A 21,227-nucleotide genomic window follows, 5' to 3' on the forward strand; every position below is an offset into this window, starting at 1 on the left:
ACCTATAAAGCTCATCTAGTCCAACCCCTCTGCAAAGAGCAGGGACATGGTTTAGGGGACATGGTGGCGCTGGATTAATGGTTGGACTTGATGATCTTGAAGGTCCTTTCCAACCTAGTGATTCTGTGATTCTGTGATCTTCAACCAGAGCAGGTTGTTCAGAGCCCCGTCCAACCTGACCTGGGATGTTTCCAGGGATGGGGCATCAACCACCTCTCTGGGCAACCTGGGCCAGGTTTCCACCACCCTCATTGTGAAAAATTTCTTCCTTCTATCTAGTCTGAATCTGCCCTCTTTTAGTTTAAAACCATTACTCCTTGTCCTATCTCTTGTCTTATTGCTACAGGCCCTACTTCTAGGGTCCTTCTTTGTTAAAAAGGAAATAAAGGTCTCCATGTAAAGGGATGCATGTTTTTTACTCTGTTTTTTACGAGAACTTGAAGGACTGATTTCTCTGGGGCAGTAATCTTATGAATAAAGGCAGAGGACAATAATGAACACTTGGTGGATGAGGGTCTGGGTGGCTATGGAAAGATTATAAGGACAACTGGACAACAAAACAGCATAGCTTATTTTTCCTCCTTTTAGTTTTGGAGAATTAAAGATAACTATTGATGGCATCATTCTGAAAGATTTACTCTCAGGGAGTGGTACTTTCTACACAGGTATTCCTTTGTAGTCAACACACACAATCGATGAAATTACCTCACAGTTGTAGGTTAATGAAAGACCCTCTGGATCCCCAAGTAGGATTTTGAGGGGTGAACTTCATGTATTGAGGATAAGATTTTTACGGTCTCTCTACATATGGGATCTTTTCAAGTACTTCAATAATTTGTGTTTGTAAATTTTGCACAAAATACTTCTAAAATCTTTGCATACGGAATATTTACATTGTTAAATGCCTTCTCAGTTTTTACAAAAATGATTGTGTCAAAGCTTTGAAAGGATAAAAGATGTCTTCTAGCCAACAACAGCAAAAAGTGTCAGCCATTGCATATCTGCAAAAGAGCAAATCTGAAATAAACTGTGTTACAACAAATGTATTTTCATAAATGGATAGAAATCTGACATATATAGCAGTATACAGATGATATAACATATGGGACAGCCCTGCCTAGTAACTTTCTAATTTTTTTCAAGGAAAAATACATTATCAGAACTGGAAATATCCGTGCTATTTCATATGAGAAGAGTTTTCCCCTTAAATCTGGTAAATAAGATTTGAAATAAGATGCCAATACAAAAAAGTCTTGAAAGTTCATCCACTGTGGCTTGTTCTGAGACATCAGTGGTAGCTTTCTGTGTCTGAATAATGCCTAGACGTACTGTGATCCTTCTGTTAGATTTTCATCTCCCATCCATTGCCTCTCAATGGAATACCCCATGTAGTTAGGCACAAATGTGATACTCTGCTCCCAGCCAAGGTCATCTCACAGAGTTCCTTCAGAGAGCTCAATTTTTGTCTCTCTTAATTGAGCAGACGTTATCATCCCTTCTTGGGTGGAGTTAATTTACCTTAATTTAGCTTCAATTTTCTTCTTTCTGCTTCCTCTTGTTTTAGGAGGCAGTGACTTCAAAGGTAGCAACTCACCACACAGAAGTTCCGCACTAAGTTTTCTGTAGGTTGAACATAGTTGCTTTCCGATGAGTTTCTGACAGCTAACCCTTTTTCTTGAAGCTAGAATTCAGTTCAGTTTATATCTATTGATATTAACAGTGCTACTATCCACTTATTACCGTTGGATGTAGTAAGACATATTATGTAATTACCTGTTTTCCATAGCTCCTACTCAATTCCTTTATTGTGTCCTTTAAACAGTCTAAATAAATCTATGCCAATAGTGAAATTTTTCATCATTTCACTTTCTTCTCCCTTTCAAGAAACATATTAACAAAGAATCTTTATACTCATGTTGCCACTTAGCATACCTCATCAATCACTATATTCTGTGTTTTGCCATGAAAATTATTTCAACATTTTGTTTCCTGACATAACCAGTCTTCAAAATACACCATCCAAAAATAGGACAACACACTTTCTTAACATGTTAATCTGGCATGATGTGGTGAAAAGCTTGTTAGAATCCAAATAAAAAATATCAATCCATTTCTTCTTGATTACCCCTATGTAGTTGAAGGATATGACTGTAACTCAGAAATCTTGCAGTTAAATGTGGTACCCTGTAATAGGCTTGAAACACAAAGGTTGTTTCAATGGCTATATTGATTCAGTGATGACAAAAGGTAAAATACAGATAAATTCGTAGAGCAGTTTGTGGTGTTTTTTTCTGATGAACAAATTCATTGGAAGGATCTAATTAATTCACCTGAGCTTGGCATAATGACTATGTATTCTAAAATCAAGTTTGTTTTATATTGCAAAAATATAGCTATCTACAGCACCTTCTTGAAAACCTAGTGTGGTTAAGACAATACTCAGATGTTGTTCTTTAGCATTAGAAACTGAAACAGAGCATCATTAGGACAAATACTACAGATGAATTATTTTTCTACATCGTGGCTTCAAATCTGCTTTGCTCATCATATTTGTTGGAGTGAATTTCATGTGGTTTCTCCTCTTCTGGAACCTGCCATGAAAATCAAAGAAGAGTTCAGCTGATGAGAGATAGACTTCCTTTTGCCATAAAAGGAGACTAAATTGCACTGAGAATGTCATTCTGTTTGTATATATTATGTGTCTGTCTATTAACATGGTCTCAGCCTGACATGAACTACCAGCTCTGGATTCTGAGGGATGAATTCAGGGTTTTCTTAATAAAAGAATTCCTTAACACTCATGTTATCTACAAGAGTGCAAATTGATATCTGGGATTTTCAGAGAGATCTAAAGAAACAAGGTGACCATCTCTAATGAAATGTAATTGATGTTTTATGCCAAGTATCAGTGTCCTTTCCCATTACTTGGTAATGCTTACTTAGAATAGAATATTTCTGAGCAGTTCTACTGATACTACAGGACCTTCAATTGAGCAGGGCTGTATTATTATCACTGGTCAACACAGGCTGTGAATTCTTCAGCCACACCTTAAAACTTTCCCTTTCCTGACATTTTTTATCATTTACATATGACAGCTATTTCAGGTCTTGCCAAAAACCAGTGCTTTAAATTTCCTGAGTGAAAGATTTGCACAGCTGTCATTAAAAAATGTTTTTTCTGATTGTCATTGCTGCAGCTGACCTTTTGGCTCAAAACTTCCCCTTAGACTGCAAACTTTCTCTCACCAAAAGCCAAATTGTGTGATTCATACTGGAGTTTAATTCATTAAAAAACTAATAAAATCTGCTTTTGGGTTCACAACATTTTATTTACAAGGAATGTATACCATTTATTTCTTCTTGTCTTGCCATTTTGAGTTTGTCCTGGCATAAAGAATAAAATTCAGATTACCTAACTTAAGATTCTGTCATCGGTCTCTAATGAAGGGAGATGCAGAAAGTCTACAAACAGTACATGTTTCTTAGCTTCTTAGGCTAGCCAAGAGGAAAGGTATGGCTGTCTGCTCTGCACTTGATTGAAGGCACCCAACTCAGAGAGGTATGTGGGACTCAACTGATCAAATCTAAGTCTCTGTGGTATAGAACTCTACATTTGAGGTAGGCAAAGAAAGGTCTTTCATTATCAGTGGGGAATACAGGGAATTGCAAGGTCTCTATCAGAATGGGAAGGATTCAAATGAACTGCAATCTAGTGCCATCTCTTTGTTGAGCATAAAGAGAGCCTATCAGGGCTTTGTCAGCTGTACTTGTTTCTCATCCCCATTGTTTGTGTCTTCATGCATAAAACAATAGTGCCAAGAGGCCCATCTTCTTCTGATAACCTCAGTGGTCAGATTCAACAGGAGGCAGAAGAGCTTCTGCTCAGCCTAAGGGGGACTCAACCTACAAATACGGAAAAAGTGCTCTAAATTTCATTCAGTATGAAATTCTAGATGATACTAGGAAAGCAGCACCATTTCCAATCTTGCTGCGTAAAAAACTGGCTGGACGGCCGAGCCCAGAGAGTTGTGGTGAATGGAGTTAAATCCGGCTGGCGGCCGGTCACAAGCGGTGTTCCCCAGGGCTCGGTTCTGGGGCCGGTCTTGTTCAATAGCTTTATTGATGATCTGGATGAGGGGATTGAGTGCTCCCTCAGTAAGTTTGCAGCTGACACCAAGTTGGGAGGGAGTGTTGATCTGCTGGAGGGCAGGAGGGCTCTGCAGAGGGATCTGGACAGGCTGGATCGATGGGCTGAGGTCAACTGTATGAGGTTTAATAAGGCCAAGTGCCGGGTCCTGCACTTGGGTCACAACAACCCCAGGCAACGCTACAGGCTTGGGGAGGAGTGGCTGGAGAGCTGCCCGGCGGAAAGGGACCTGGGGGTGCTGGTTGACAGCCGGCTGAACATGAGCCAGCAGTGTGCCCAGGTGGCCAAGAAGGCCAACAGCGTCCTGGCCTGTATCAGCACTAGTGTGGCCAGCAGGAGCAGGGCAGGGATCGTGCCCCTGTACTCGGCACTGGTGAGGCTGCACCTTGAATCCTGTGATCAGTGTTGGACCCCTCACAATAAGAAGGATGCTGAGGTGCTTGAATATGTCCAGAGGAGGGCAACGGAGCTGGTGAGGGGTCTGGAGCACAAGTTTTATCAGGAGCAGCTGAGGGAACTGGGGTTGTTCAGTCTGGAGAAGAGGAGGCTGAGAGGAGACCTTATCGCTCTCTACAACTACCTGAAAGGGGGTTGTGGCGATGAGGGTGTTGGTCTCTTCTTCCAAGTAACTAGTGATAGGACGAGAGAAAATGGCCTCAAATTGTGCCAGGGGAGGTTTAGATTGCATATTAGGAAAAATGTCTTTACTGAGAGAGTGGTCAACCATTGGAATATGGTGCCCAGGGAGGTGGTGGAGTCACCATCCCTGGAGGTGTTAAAAAACCGTGTAGTTGTTGCACTTTGTGACATGGTTTAGTGGGCATGGTGGTGTTGGGTTGACAGTTGGGCTTGATGTTCTTAGAGGGCTTTTCCAACCTTCATGATTCTGCGATTCTGTGATTTAGCTAAAAATGCAAATATCATGTGTCTAAACTACAGGAAGGAGGAGGATACTTGGCACAGTGGGCACTTAAAAGAGAGATAAAAAACTCCACTGAGGTCTCAAGTTGTTGGCTTTATTTCTGCTTTTTGTTCAAGGTTAGTCTAGTGTAAATGGCATGACTAGCTAAGAAGCCCAAAAAAAGATCTGGAAGGCAGCCTTAGAAAATTCACAGCCTGAGGCAGAGCAACATTTTTGAAAGCTGACTCTATGTGTAAACCACAAAAGCCAGGAGAGAAGGACTGCAGTGTGCTGTACAACTTCCAACATAATGAAAATAAAGGGAGGTTGTATCTTACCTCCCAATAAACAGAGTCATCAAAGCAATTTTGGTCAGATGCTTGTCCCAAGAAGGGCAGCTTTAGAACACCTCCTGCAGGAAAAACAGCATCAGAGGTTAAAAAATGGACAAAATGCCCAAATAAATATTCCTCAGATGTTCCCTTGGGAGTCATTTAAGTTTCCTGACATTTCCTAGTCTACAGATATTCCCAACCACCTTAGGATATGGGGTCACTCATGAGAGGTGATGCAGGTTTCTTCATGTTGACATGAATAAGAGCTTATTTTTAATTACTTAGATTTTTCCCAGATTTCAGACTGGGATTTTCTATTGCAGCCTGAATTTTTGTTTGGAAAGTATTCATAATCACATGGCTCAGAACTAGTGTGGCCAGCAGGAGTAGGGAAGTGATTGTGCCCCTGTACTCGGCACTGGGGAGGCCGCACTTTGAATCCTGTGTTCAGTTTTGGACCCCTCACTACAAGAAGGACATTGAGGTGCTGGAGCGTGTCCAGAGAAGGGCAACGAAGCTGGTGAGGGGTCTGGAGCACAAGTCTTATGAGGAGTAGCTGAGGGACCTGGGGTTGTTTAGTCTGGAGAAGAGGAGGCTGAGGGGAGACCTTATCGCTCTCTACAACTACCTGAAAGGGGGTTGTGGTGAGGTGGGTGTTGGTCTCTTCTCCCAAGTAACTAGTGATAGGACAAGAGGAAATGGCCTCAAGTTGCACCAGGGGAGGTTTAGATTGGATATTAGGAAAAATTTCTTCACCGAGAGGGTGGCCAGGCATTGGAACAGGCTGCCCAGGGAGGTGGTGGAGTCGCCATCTCTGGAAGTGTTCAAAAAACCTGTGGACATGGCGCTTCAGGACATGGTTTAGGGGACATGGTGGCGCTGGATTAATGGTTGGACTTGATGATCTTGAAGGTCCTTTCCAACCTAGTGATTCTGTGATTCTGTGATTCTGTGAATACGTCTTAATCTCAAACTAGTTTCTGTTCAGAATTTTAAATGTCTGAATGTAGAGAAGAATTCCATTCCACACAATATCTTACTATTCTTATATATACAAGTCAATATGTTTGAAGCACGTATTCAGTAAGATATCTAGGCTTTATTTGAAGAGAAAATCATTGGAAAACTACTTTTCCATATTTAAGTTTCTGCCAGCATGCATATTTATATTTTTCTATTTTGTATCATTCACGTGAAATTGTTGATGCATTGAAGTTCTTCACAGGCAAACCTCTGAATTCACATATATTTAAGTTGCTATACTGCAGTTCAGTTGCATCATACTGACCTGTCAATGCTCCGCCCGCCAGTGCAATTGCAATTGTACTGCTCAGGGCAGCAGCCTGCATGCCAGGAGTAAGGTGGACACCTTCCCTGAAAAGGGCAGAAAAACAAACCATTGAAAATCAAAACCCTGTTACACTGTGAGACTGGTGATTGGTCTTACGACATTGTACTTGCTGTCTGCTCAATGAGATGGCTTATAGTAAAATATCCTGCTGTTGTTTTGTACGACAGAAGTCATGATTTTAGTTTAGTTTTGTTTTAGACTACAGATGAAAACAAGTTCTTTGAAGAGGTTATTAGTATCTTGTAAGCCTTTAGAGAATGTTTCCCTTTGTAAAAAAGACCAGCATTTAATCTTCTTGCAGTCTTCTAAGATAATGGAAATTGCCCATTTTGTCAATTTTCTCGGAAATCTTACAGCAGTGTAATTGTAGGATCATAATAAAGATTCTTCTGTCTTTGAATGATTCTGTATGCTGCTTTTTATGCTGTTTTTAATTTATTTATTTTTTTAATTTGGGATTTTTTTTTATTTGGAGCTTTTAACTTGGAGCTTTTAATTTGGAACTTTTAATTTGGAACAAGCTTGGCATATAAACAGTGCGTTAAAGGCAGTATATCAAAAAGAGTCCTATTTAAACAAGAACATGATGTCTGACATCAAATCAAAGACACATTTTCTGGGAAAAAAAAAAATCATAATTAGATTCAAGGAAGGTGGAAAATTAGGATAGACTTTAAAAAAATCAATAAACTCCTTTCTCTCTTCTCTCTATAACTCACCTAACTTCGTCCTTTATCGCAGTTACTACGATGCCAGCGACACCTCCCAGTATTCCAGGTAAACCATGTAAATTATGAACTCCACAAGTGTCTTGAATGTTCAGCTTGGATGCCAACAAAGGCTGAAATGAGGGAAAATATAAAGTTTATAGTGAGTTTATAGTCTTCCATTATCTCTAGAACTATATGCAAAAGAAAATAGTACAGAAGTACAAGAAACAATTCAACTAATTTCATGTATGCAAAGTTTAGCTATAAAACCTGCTATCTTTCCCTTCCTTGGGGAATTGTTTATATGCAGAGAAAACCAAGTACGTCCGTATAAGGGTACAAATGTCCAAGCTACCATCATAAATGTAATGGTACAAAACACATGTCAGTCCACTGATACTCCTAATCTTTTCAGCCACTGCAGCAAAGGCTGAAAGGGATGGCCAAGTAACACATACACCCCTGTTCTGGGTCTGCTAGTCAGGTATCTTCTTCCAGAATGTTTCTGCATCAGGAAATGGCAGTTTAAACAGTTTTAGTCAGAATATTTTGTTTCTACATTTTGCACATGAAAGAATTCCATTTTATACTTCAAAAGTATTTTTTGATTATAGATCTTTCAGACATTTTAAAAGCCTGAAATGTAATTAGTCCTATTTCACTGAAACATGGCCTTGGAGCGAAATTCTGGCAACTTCTTGAACAAATATCCCAACTTTAATGAACTCTATATCTTTGGGATCCTTCTCTGTTTTTAGCTAGGAGACGGACTGAAGTTGGCTCATAAGCATATATTTAAATCACACTGATTTAAAAATAACCATTATCTAGAGCTTACTCTCTATACTGTATCAGCCAGTTTCTAAACTCCCTTTCAAGCAAACCAAGGGAGCTCCGGTGGAGCCAATGAAGCAGTAAATAAATGAGAGCAGAGGGGGGTCCTCAATACTTACAGTCAGGAAGTGGAACCCAAGGACAGAGATGATTCCAGCAATGCTCCCAATGCACATGGCAGCAAAAGGGTGGATTGAGAGGTCAGCACAGGTACCCACTGCTACTCCTCCTGCCAGGGTGGCATTTTGAATGAGAACCTGCAAAGAGTATACAGAGGTGGAAATGACATATGTGGAACAGAGGCTTCTTTCAGGGATGAGTGACTTTGAAGGCTTTTTTACATACAGAAGTTTTCCTTTTTTTCAGGTGGGTTTTTTCCAATGAAGAATGGACAGGAATTTAAAACAGGGTTCCCTGTTACATGTTCAGGATGTTGGTTCAAAAGCTGCTCTAAGCCAGTTACCCTGGGGCCAGTTTAATGCCCTCAGACTTTTGCAAAGTCACTAAAACACATCCGACCCCTCGGAAAGCCAGGCTGAGCCGGTGAGAGCTGCCTCCTACAGCAGCAGCAAATTCTGCAAGCTCATCGAGCTGTGCCCGCTCATGCTGGGCTTAGATAAACGCTGCAACTGCTGGAAAGAAGTGGCTGAAAACACAGGGATGGATTTTAGGACAAGGAGATGAAAGGTTGGCAGCCTGGCAGCCCCAAACTAGTTTGGCTTTGCCTGTTGTGCATGTGCACTGTGATACTGCCAGCGGACAAGTCGTTGCCTTCAGAGCCCTATTTTGGCTATTGCAATACGGTAACACACATAGGATCTTCTTTGGAATAAGACCCAAAGGTCCACCTGAATGTTGGACTAGTGTCTCTGCGGTCCAGCAGGTTCTGTGGACAAGAGAGAACAAGGGAGCAGGACCATAATGTTCAAGAGCTTTTCAGTCTCCAGATGCGATGATCCCACTGAGGAATCACCACACACCTAAGGCAGGGTGGGCTGCCCCAGGGCCCAATCTTACACTATAGCTTTTAGAAGTATAATAGCTTTAATTAGAGCTCCAGATAGCCCACAGACTTTGGGAATCTGCCTAATCATACTTATTATAGAGGGGTGACTCAATTTAACAGAGGTTGCAATGTGCTGCTTACCATACTGAATTTGCCTCTCTGATCCACCAGGCTGGAGAGGGCAAATGTTACGACAGCACATGCAGCCAAGGAGTAGTAAGTGTTGACAATTGCTTTAATCTGGTAAATTGTTTCAGACGCGATGGCAGAGTTAAAACTGGGCCAAAAAAGCCAAAGGAACAGGGTACCTGGATGAATATAAATCAGAACAAAACAGAGACGATTCAGTCACAAGGGGTATTTCAATGTGAAAGATCCAACACAACATAACTAGCTACAAGAAATTAGGAAGATTATCAATAAGAAACAAGAAATAGCCAAAATGCTGGAAGAAATAATAGATTATGACACAGCTTTTGACACTGGCAGCTAGGATTATGACACACGGTCTCTGTCAAATCTTGCTGGAAGACTTTAATATGTTGTGACCCCTTGTCATGCCCCAGTCACTGCCAGAGCTCATCGTCACTGTGAAAACCATACCAGAATAGGAGGCATTAGCAAGACAGTTCACGTGCAAATTCTTTATCATCTATTGCTATAACTGATAGTTTTAGCTGGTAAATTGATCTATGAATAGATCTCATGGACAGATAGATGTATGGTTTCTAACATTCATCAGTGGGACTGGCACAGCTCAATACTTTTCATTAGGTCCAATTTCTACGGAAATGCTGCTTATATCAGAAGATTTAACAAAAAGGGAGTCACTAGTAATGCACAGCGAAAATGCATCTGTAATTTGATCTTTCCTTTTTTTAACCGAGGAAAAACTGTAAAAATATGTGTGCCGCTGAAAACATTGTGCATGCATCAGACAAAAAAGTATATGCCTCTAGGAGTGTACTTAAGAAAATGGATGCAGCATAATAGTAGGCAATCATTAAAACATAAAGATGAAAGAGAGATGAGCAACTGATCAGCACTCACTGTTACCTCACTTACCAATCATGGCAAATATGTCCGAATGATAGGTAGATTCTTCATTTTCATGTTTGTTTTTCAAACCAGGACGGTACAAGACTAGGGTTACAGCCAAACCAAAATAAGCTCCGAAAGCATGGATAGTCATTGAGGCTCCAACGTCTGTGGCCTGCAATAGGGACCCAAAATAAAGCCACAGATTTGATACAGCATAAAGATGCGGATTTGATGAAGGAGCAGTCTGGATGACTTTAATGGTTTATTTTTTATGGTAGAAACTAAAACCTAGAATATGTAAACTGGAAGTATTACAAAGTGAAAACATTTATTATAAATAGAAAACAATTATTGCTAAATATTTGTACCTGAAGTATTTCTGTAACTAGGTGTTCATTGCATGCAAAGATTGTGATCTCCAGAATGGTCAAGATCAGCATCTGAACAGGACTTGTTTTCCCCAGGACTGCTCCAAATGAAATCAAAGCAGTTGCTGTACTGAAGTCTGCATTTATCATGCTGAAGTTGAGAAAACGAATAAAAAAACCCAACAAAGTAAAACAAAAACATAGGAAAAAAGAAAATCAGTTTAAAGAAACCTGAAATAGGCTGTAATATTAAACCTGTCATATAATTAATATGATGCAACTTTAACTCTTCAGATATAAAATTATCAAGATCATCTTTGTGGCTGAAAAGTAAATCAAACATTTCCAGTTGGGTTTTCTAGTGATCTTACCAGCTACTGAGGAAAAAGTGTGGGAAGGTTACCTCCTGCTTATACCATATATGTGCTTAGCAGGTTGAAATTATAGTGAAAAGTCAGATGAGATGTGTATTGTGGATGTACAGGGATGTTTTCAGCCCTGACTGTTGCTTGAATTGCAAAGGGAGCTCTTAGCTTTGGTCAGATGGTTTATCTCATTTCAAAAGCCTTGCACACCTTTCTATCGCTGTGCATCATGTTTGCACTAGCTGTCACGAAGGACCAGTGTTAACAGGTTATGGGGAATGGCAAAGATAAATATAAACAGAAATTGTTCAAAAACTTGCAGCACAGAGGGGCACTAACTTATGGATCCCTCTACAATGCCTGTCTGTAAGTACAAAAACGATCAGAACACCTGAAATGATGGACACTTCTCCTATGAAGAAAGTCTGGCAGAGCTGGGGGTGTTCAGCCTGGAGAAGAGAAGGATCCAGGGAGATCTTGTTGCAGCTGTCAGGGCTTAAAGGGGGCTTGTAAGAAAGATGGGGATGTAGTGATAGGACAAGGGGTAATGATTTTAAACTAAAAGAGAGTAGATTCAGACTAGAGATAAGTAAGAAATTTTTTACGATGAGTGTGGTGAACCCCTGGCCCAGGTTGCCCAGAGAGGTGGTAGCTGCCCCATCCCTGGAAACATCCCAGCTCAGGTTGGACGGGGCTCTGAGCAATGTGATCTAGTTGAAGATGTCCCTGCTCGTGGAAGGGGGGTTGGACTAGATGGCCGTTATAGGTCCCTTGCAACCCAAACTATTCTATGATTATGATTCTATGATTTAAGGAGCTACTTACAGTATTTCTGCTTGTCCCTCAGTAATATTTGCATGCTGTTCCTTTCAAAATTGTCTACAAGTTGTCTCAGAAAACAGAGCTGCATATGTGGAAAACACTCTGAGACCTTGGTAGAAGCAGGACAGATGAGTGGGAGGGGAACTAACAGTATCTAGAGACATAGCTCATGATATCTCTTATTCTATGATAGGGGTCCAAAACCTACTGCAGTATGGTGCTCATGCAAATCATTCCTTGAGAATTAGGAGTAAACTTCATGAGTGGATAGACACACTGTTCCATCCTTTCTTGTGTGACCCCATGTGTCATGGAAGGACAGATACTTTCATGCTTGCTGGCTGAAGGAGGTGCTGTGCTACTGCTGGAAATCTTCCAGCTTCCACAGCTTCAGAGCTTCAAAGCAGTTGCTCTGCATGACCTATGGCCCATGTATAACGTAGCACCTCAAATTTCATCCTGCACTTTGGTTTCCTTGGCCCAGTGCACCAGTTGTTGCCCCTTTAGAGGTGAAGTGCAGATGAATGCTGAGAGGTGGAAAGTAAGTCTCAATCAAATTTCAGTGAACTTAGCAGTCTGATCCCATAGATGTTGTAGTTTATGGCTTCTTCTAATAGCTTAAGCAATAGAAATGTCAATTTTGGTAAATTCACATGTACCTTTTGATATTAACATGAATTTTCCCTTCTTTCATGTGCCAAAATCCTTGCATCAGGGTTCCCCACTGGAGACCGAAAGCAGCAATGAGCATGTTGATACCAACACTGCTGAATCCGTATTTCTTCAGAAAGGTCATCAGGAAACCAAATCCAACAAATATCATCACATGGACATCCTGAAAGACTAAGGGGAAAACATGTCTGTGCAGTGACTATGAAGAGTGAATATGAATGGAGGAAAGCTAGGGACAAGTGAGGATTTAACAGAAAAGTTCCAAACTCATGTCATCAGTGTGATCCATCCTTCCCCAGTCTCTCAGTTGAAGATTGAATGTCTGGAAAATGCAAGACCCAATTATTGATTTTATTCCTTGCTATATCATTATAGAAAGGACAACAGATCTCTATACCAGCAAATTTAATATGTCTGGAACTGTTCTCCGCATGTGAAGCTACCTGGAACATCACAGCTTCATGTCCTTACAGAAAAGTTCTCTTCCCCCTCAAATAAAGGTTGTCAAATCCAGTGTGTTCTGGATAACTCCAAAATTGTACAGGTGATTCGTCTGGTAGAGTGCTAGCTGGCCCAGTGGAAGGCTATACTTGTGATCCCTAAAACTTACTATACGAGAGATTGATTTTTTCACCTGGGTAAAAGAGTAAGGTGTTAAGGTAATGATTAAATGAGTAAATTAATATTGCTAATCAGTTTATACTTAGCCTTCCTTTAAATATCTTTTTTTAAAACAATAGGAATTTTGTTAAAATATGGCTTGGTTCTTTTTCTACCTTTTTTATAAATTTCATTTTTAGGCTTTTAAATACAAACTGAGTTTGTCACCACAACATGGATATTTTATAATTTACAATATTTTGTTATTCTGAAGTGTTTTATGTGATTTAATGGACTCTACTCGAAACAGGTTTGAGTCTTGTAATTCAAGTTTTTTTTCTTTGATTTTATTGTTAGTAAGAACCTCAATATAGAGAAACTATTTCTTTTCCTTTCTGTTCCATTGCCTCTTACATGCAAATATGCAGGGAAAAACTTGAGACTTTGACCTGGTTAGTATAATATTTGTCTCGAAGTTACATTTCCCAGTTAGGTACTTTCAGCATTCCTTAGTTTTGCTATATGCATTACCAAGATTTGCCAAAAGAGGGCCCAGGAGTATAATAAGTTACTGGAGATTCCTAATAAACTGTTATATTTGCACTGTCGTATTCCAGCACTGAAATACATATATGCCTGTACTAAGGTCCTTCACATTGGGCTGCACACATCCAAGAAACAGCGTAGAAATCCAGGTGGTTCGCAGGCATCCACAACCCTTTTGGTTCCTCTTTAGGCTGGACGTTTTCTCATTTATTTCTGCACTTCATTAATAGCCAGCGATGGGGTTTTTGAGGCCCCTGCCGTCCTTTGGAAGCTTCCCGTTTTCCTCCATGTTACTCGAGTAACATCCAAACTCTTGTGTTGTGCTTCCTACTTATTTTAAAAGATATACAATCAACTTATCTTCCCCATTCGGGCTTCTGCTTTTGATATACTTGCATATTTTGTATTGCAGTGCTGTGTGAAAATAGCTGCCTTGCTTAGAGCTCAACATATTCCCTTGCTTCCAAGAACCTGGCAAGAGATGAGAAAGATGTGGCTGGGGACAACACAAACTCTGCTAATACAAGCTTCCTGATCCTGCCAGAAGCACAGTTTTTAGTGTCTTAGTGGAGGCAGAACCCCAAACACAGCTTAATTTGCCCATATTCCTGTGTCAGAGGGAGTCAGTGGGGGGGTGTTTAGGAAAAGGGTATTAAAGTACAAGATCATTTGGTGGGTACATCTGTCTGTGCACCCTCCCAGCTTTCAGCAGCCTGTGCCCCAGGAGCACAGAGCCGTGGCTTTGTCCCTGACTTTGTGGTGGTGGACTGTACATCCAGAGCAACCCTCCTTCAAATTTCTTGGAAAACAGGTAGCAGTGGTTAGTGCCGGTAGGACTGAGAGTTGATAGCCTTCCCAGCCTTCCTCTAACACCACCCGCATGACCTCAGGTACAGGTGATCACCCACCTTTTTTTTTTTTAAGTGGGACAAAAATGTGTTGGCAGGTCACTTGATAAAGCTCTTCTCAAATAAGGGAAGGAGTAACCCAAGATCTCTTTTTCTCTTTTTTGAGGATAAGTGGAAACTGGATGCTGGACAAGCCTTTTTCTCCCCTTTTAAAAATAATTTTCTACAAGTGACCATTCACCCAGTAACCCGTGGGATCAGCACCTTCACATTTAAGATGTGGCCCAGGTTATTTGTCTGATTCGTGCAAAAGTAATTTATTAAAAGCTTGTTAATGTTACCAAAAAAAATACAGAACTAGAGGGCAAATCCAGAAAAGCTACATGGCAACTTTAAAAACGTAGCCTTTTTGTTTGACTTTAGCAGAAGAAAATGGAAATGTATTTAATAAGCTCTTAGCACAGCAAATCAAAGTGATATATGACTTCAACAGTTTTCAGTTTATATGACACTTGAGTTTCATGCACAAAATGAGGGGTATATTTGCTTCTGCTCTTTTTATGATTTAATCAGCCTATGCCATGGACTTTCCAAGAAAGATTAAGGAATAATCATTAGTTTTGTCCATTCACAGGGCAGGCAGCTTCAGGTAAGAAAGTTTTTCTGGTCTCCCAGAGGAGATTATGGTTCGTTAACATTCAACATCTTACTTGTTCTTGTTTGCAATCTCCTGGTTAAATCATTGCAGACAAAGCAAGTAAATTGTTCTCATCAAAACAATGTATACAAATTCCCAGTTAATAATTTCTAGATTAGTAAAAGATGCTTTACTGCTTAAGTAACCTGACTGCACACGAGAGCGCAAGAACAAGTTTCAGAAGCACCTTGATGACCGAGGATTTTAATTCTCAGTGCCCATCAATAGGGCTGCTGCATGTTCAGGTGTCTTTTGAAAGGTGCTTTTAGGTATCTTACCCCAGCCCTGAAGATTAGAAGCAATTCTGTTTGAAATGAGCAGCGGGTTGACATGTAATCCTGGGTCCTCCTGAGGGCTAGTTAGGATTCATAGAAATATTTTAAAGCTCTCTGGACTTATTTACACAAAATATTAAAAGTCTTCATTAAAACTGGGTTATTTCATGGATGTGGAGTAAAAATTTCACGAACTTGTTATGCATCCTTTTAAAGAAGAGTAGATCTGGAATGATTTCAAATGATGGAGAAAACAGCACGATTTGAAATAAACTGTTTCAGTAACTCGTTGTGTTTAACAAAACATAGTACTTCTATTTTGCGAGACAGGAAAATAAAGATTGGGAAAAATGCTCCAGCAGATCCTGAACAAAACCACTGCACATGATTCTGCAAGGTTGGCCAAGACCGGCATATAAATACTGCTGCAAGGTCTCCACATGTGGTCAGTCTCAGTGCAAAGATGCTTGTGGCATCTAGGTTTATACTAAAACTGTGATTTTGCTCTGCCTAGAAGAGTAAATTGTAGAACCCTGAACAAGAGGGGCACATAAGTTTTGCTAAGCCATGAGGCATGGATCAATCACAGGACATTACATACAGGACACAGGTACTAAAGAAATCCTCTGGTAGTGCTTGCAAAATCATCACACACCCTTGTCCTCCCATTCTGGTGGCATGGCACACCTGAAGTTGTCCATCTGATTTGCTACTCCTGTTCTTGCACCCACCAGAAATAGAATGCAAACCTATTATATAATTTTGAGAGTGATCTCAGCTCAGCTCCCCTTACCTGAGTGCAAAACTATGATGATCCTCAATTATTATTTTAATCTTTCCTCAGTCCAAAAATACTGAAACAGCTTGGATTCATGGTGCTGACGTATTTAAGGCGTGTAAAAGCAGGACCTGCACTGCAATTCTGAGATTATAAATTGGCCCCTGGATGAAACACCAAATCTATGAGGTATCAATGAAGTTAACATCCCAGGACTCCTGGGGATAGCATGGGAAGCAGGTTGAACCCATCATTTTATTATTTTGTGAACTCAGGGGAAGTCCTGGCTCCAGGATATGCCCTATTACATCTATACAAACATAGCATGAACTTTTTGCTGGGTCTTTGGGCAAACTGTGCTCTTGTGTGCACTTTGTAGACAGGGAAGTTTGAAATGAAGAGGGCCTAAAAGTGAAAACACAGGTATTAGGAAACCCTGCTTTTATTCCACTCGCTTATTGTGAAGGAGATTCATCTACCCTTAGGTCAGCATCTAAAAATCCAACATTACATCTGTGGTGTTTGCTTAATTTATGTCTCTACTGATAAATTGAACAGCCTGGACAAAGGGCAAATGGCGTAGCTTGACTCACGTCGGTATGGCTACATGCTCTTCCCTCGCAAAACACTGTTCCCACCTGTAGTCCTTACTGAGAGTAGTCCCTGCTCTATGCCATACCTAGGAGGAGGTCAAGCTGCTGGTTGCATGAGTCAAAACCATGCCAGCAGCTTGCTAGCAGTTCAATAGTGTGGACAGCTGCGGGACAGTGTGCCGGTATGACCTAGTCGTACACTGCCTGCGCGGAAAGACATGAGACACAGCAGGCGGTTTCTCCCACATAGTTTAGACACTGGTATGAGGCAAGAAATAACTATAGGTGATCCGTAACTGGATAGATTACATTTAAAGGCCTATATTGTAGTGTTAACATCACTAGTGTTAACATTCAGGTGAGAAGAATCCTTTTCTCTGTGATGTTGGTGAGGCTCCTGCCCTCTCTATGATGCTTTTTTAAAATGGAGATATTCTGTTAAAAAACAGGGCTCCACACGACAGCTGGGAGAGGGTTTTGTTAAGTGCACGAACAGCCTGTCCCAGGAGCTCCCCAGCAAACACAGTGCCCACGGTGATGCGTGTGGCACAGGCAATCTCCATCCAGAAGACTCGAGGTTTCCTAAGAAATGCACCACAGTAGCACGAGGATCCCATGCACCTTTCTTCATTTTCCTTGGTAAGGGGGACTCCAAGGAAATGCAGGTCCGTTTAGTACCAGAGTCAGCAAGTATGATGTTCAGACTGGGGAAGGTCATTTTCTCTCTTCTTGCGGGGCAAACAGACCTTAATCTGAGTCTGAAGGACCCATATCCTAGAGAGCATCCTTCTAGCCTACCAAATTATACAAAGATGCCCAAAACACTATTGTTCTGTGTCTGTATTTGTTGTTGTCATGCTGTTTTGGGGTAGAGTCAGAGAAGAGGTAGGTGGACAGGTGTTTTAGGCAATAGCTATGTTAATAAAATAACAGTACCAGAGGAGAATTACCTGTGCTGTCAAATTATTAGTGTGGTCTCTGGCATAGTTTTTGCCTAGGCTGACTATCACCTCCTGGGTGACAGTGGACCAGAAGTCATTCCCAATATACCCTCTAGTTAAGGCCACCTAATTTAGTGACTGGAATAGTTCAATATCATGGACATGGCCAAGCTGTGTCTCAGACTCTGGCAAAGCCTAAGCTACGATCTCTCAGGGATGCTGCTGCATCTCAGTGGAGTTAATTCAAATGTGAGTAATTAGCCCCTGACGAACATCAGCTGACTTGCATCTGGAGTTGAATAATGCCATGCATTCACTGTTCTCGCAACTGGACAAGACTCCGTGTGAGGGCATACAACACAAGACTACCAGGGAGCGAAGTGACCCTGAGAACATATTCACCTGTTACAGTCACTGGAAGGCCAGTTGGAATGAGACAAAAAGAGAGATACATTCAAAATTACATGGGTACTACATACAGACAAGGACTGCTGTGCTTTCATGATCACCATTAAGAGGATCGCAGGGCTACAAGTTGTTAAGACATCAGAGCCAAGAAGAAGAACAACAAACCTTCAACACTGCCAGCACCACACAAGATGCTCCTCTGCAGACTTATTTTTCTATTTATTTACAACAGTCTCATCTTTGCATGAGGAGGAAGAGGGTGGGAAAAGTCACAACTACTTCTCAGGCCAAAAGCTTTCTCCCTGAACCTCATCAAGCATTTGCAGACGAACAAATCAACAGAAACATTTGCAGGTTGAACTATTACCGTCCATAACTGAGCCACTGCTTTGAAAGATAGAAGCAGGTTATCCACCTTGTAACAAAAACTCGTACCCTTCCTGGAGTCTGGTTTCTGCAAACTTATTTTGTAATGACAATGAATATGCTGCCCAATTTCCATGTTCTCATAAAACAACCTTTTGAAACCTGGATGATAGTAATGCAATATTCTGTTCATTTTCATTATTTGATACAGTAATCAGGACAGAAGGTCTAGCAAGAAGCACTACCATCCACCTCTGGAAAATGCTAGAATTGTTCAAAGTAATTCATATTTCTCTAAACTTTAACCTGCTATGCAAACACTAAAACTATTTTCAGGACTCTTCTCTCCCAAAACAGCTAACTTCTCAGCAGCTAGCTGCTTTCAGAATTTTATATGTGCTCAACTTGAATTTGTCTTTGAAGCCTGCTGCTTTCACACGTCAGAAAAAGTTTGTTTGCCCCAAAGCATACCTTTCTTTTCTCACTATATCAGTAAGTCTCATAAGCTATGCAAAAAGCTTGCTTAGGAATGGTTTAAAGAAATTCTAACTTTTACAAATCTTAGACAGCAACACTTACTTGGGTATAAAATTTGAGAGGCATCGCTGGTGTCATATTCCACAAATATTCCAAACAAAATAATGATGATCACTTCCAGAAGAAGAGCCAGGATCGAGAACTTGAACCTCATGTTGGTGTCAAGGGCTGAAGGCATTGCAGGAGAGCAGGCAGCTGTGAGAGCTTGATAAAGGATGCCTGCCTTCAGTGGAGCTGCCTAATTCAGAGGATTTGGGTGATATAGCAAAAAAAAAAAGAAACAGAGAAACAGGCAAACACACTGTCACACCCACTATGGGAGGGAAACTGTATGGGTCAATATAGCGATTTCTATTTCCCGGGCTATTTCTCTGCATGAAATGCTGGCATAGATGTTTTTTCAGTTTGTAATGCAAACCAGCTCATCTAGCCACAGATATGCTTCTCACTGTATTATACTTATTTTAAAGAGGAAACAGCCTAGAAGAAAATCTCATGTAGCCTGGTTTGCTGCACATAGTAGGGAACACAGTGACAGCCAATTGTATTTCCTGTAGTCAATCATTTCATCAAGTTGTAGCTTTAATTTTAAAAGGTAAATAATTTTTCATGATGTATGAAACACAGACGATCTCCTAGCTCTTCATATAGGGTATGATAGGCAAAGAGAATCTCTTTCAACAGGCTGAAGAGGTACTTGTTCTTATTTCACAGTGCATAAAGTACTCATAGAGCACAAGTTCTCTTTGTGAGCTGTTATTTTAAAAGAAAATAATTATATTTCTTCATAAGAAAAACCAGCATATTTCTAGTTGTTAGGAAATAAAGCTGTAGATTATTAAAAAGAATAATTTGAAAAAAGGGTTTTTTTAATTATTGATTTTTGCATTTTCTTTATCTCAGACAATGAAAATAAGTCAGAGACCAAATTTCTTAAATTATTTTAAACAGGTCAGTTTGTAAACTTTCTCATGAATAAAGGAGTAAATTAAATTTCACTTAGATTACTGTTGGATGATCACTTGCTCTTGAGATTCACATTGCTTGTCAAAACTTGTCTTGACTCTTAAAAGTTTTTTTTATAAAATATTTTCTTGATGTGATACTGCGTAACTTGGCCTCTGTTAATCCAGTATTTGGAAGATAGGTCAAAATTGTATGGTAGGAACCTTTATTTCATGAAAAATTGTAGCTATTAAAGTGAGGGATGATATTACAGTAGTAGACTAATTGGTCATGAAGTAGTAGCACCAGGATACAGCAACAAAATGCCGTGTCAGTCCTTGGGTATAAAAATCGACATAATCTATAGACGCTGGGAGGTGATGCTACCTTGGGCTGCTGTTCCAGTGAGACTGCTGTTGGAAAACTGCCCACATGCTATGAAATTTAAATAACTCTTTTTTTTTTTTTTTTTTTTAAGGGTACATTTGTACAGGTGTACCAAGAAGTGCCATGGCCAATTTAAGTATTTGACAATCTTTAGGTTAACAAACAGGGTGGATGACACCAGGCACCTTTTAGGAATGCTGCCCTGTTCATGGTAACTCCTGGGCTAAGTCTGCTTCACACTGCTACTGTAATCTTAGGGAGGATAAAAACCCTGGCACCATTCAGTTTTCTGGTATAAAGGTAGACTTGTCTAGACTCAGTTTAAAATTATCACAGCTTTTTATCCTTGAAAATGGGTCTGTGGATTTGGAATGGAAACCAAATTATTCAGCAAGAAGAACATACCAGTCTATCACAGAATCAAACTTGCAAGCTAAAATAAGCAAATACCTATTTTTTTCTGTGGAGTGACTGTATTTCATTCGAACAGCTCAAAGAGAGGAAGCAGAGCTTTGTTAAAAAGCTATTGCTCATCCTTGCTGTATCACAGACGACAATGTTTGGTTGTAAGGACTTGTGAGCTCCTTTATTTGCACAGGAAGTGATTAAAAAAGAACAAAATCACGAGCAAAGTTCATTGTTTTTTACCCATAGCTCACCCGTGAATATCTCATATTATTCATTACGTAGTGTTTTCTGCAGTGAATATCTCATGTGACATATGTGCAATCCTTACATTAAGTCCTTTTGGTGG

General features: G+C 40.3%; 1 protein-coding gene across 1 annotated transcript; it reads right to left on the reverse strand.

Moving 5' to 3' along the window:
* Positions 1-2,513: 2,513 nt before the first annotated feature.
* RHAG (Rh-associated glycoprotein) lies at positions 2,514-19,379 on the reverse strand. The gene is made up of 10 exons (XM_010284950.1): positions 19,184-19,379; positions 12,540-12,723; positions 10,694-10,844; positions 10,350-10,497; positions 9,426-9,592; positions 8,398-8,535; positions 7,454-7,575; positions 6,672-6,757; positions 5,387-5,460; positions 2,514-2,591 (listed from the first exon to the last, which is right to left on the reverse strand). Exons 1-10 carry the CDS (start codon positions 19,317-19,319, stop codon positions 2,514-2,516), a joined length of 1,284 nt encoding a protein of 427 aa, XP_010283252.1. The 5' UTR covers positions 19,320-19,379.
* Positions 19,380-21,227: the final 1,848 nt, after the last annotated feature.

This window comes from Phaethon lepturus, unplaced genomic scaffold (assembly GCF_000687285.1).
Source record: "Phaethon lepturus isolate BGI_N335 unplaced genomic scaffold, ASM68728v1 scaffold11504, whole genome shotgun sequence".
Taxonomy (NCBI): Eukaryota; Metazoa; Chordata; class Aves; order Phaethontiformes; family Phaethontidae; genus Phaethon; species Phaethon lepturus.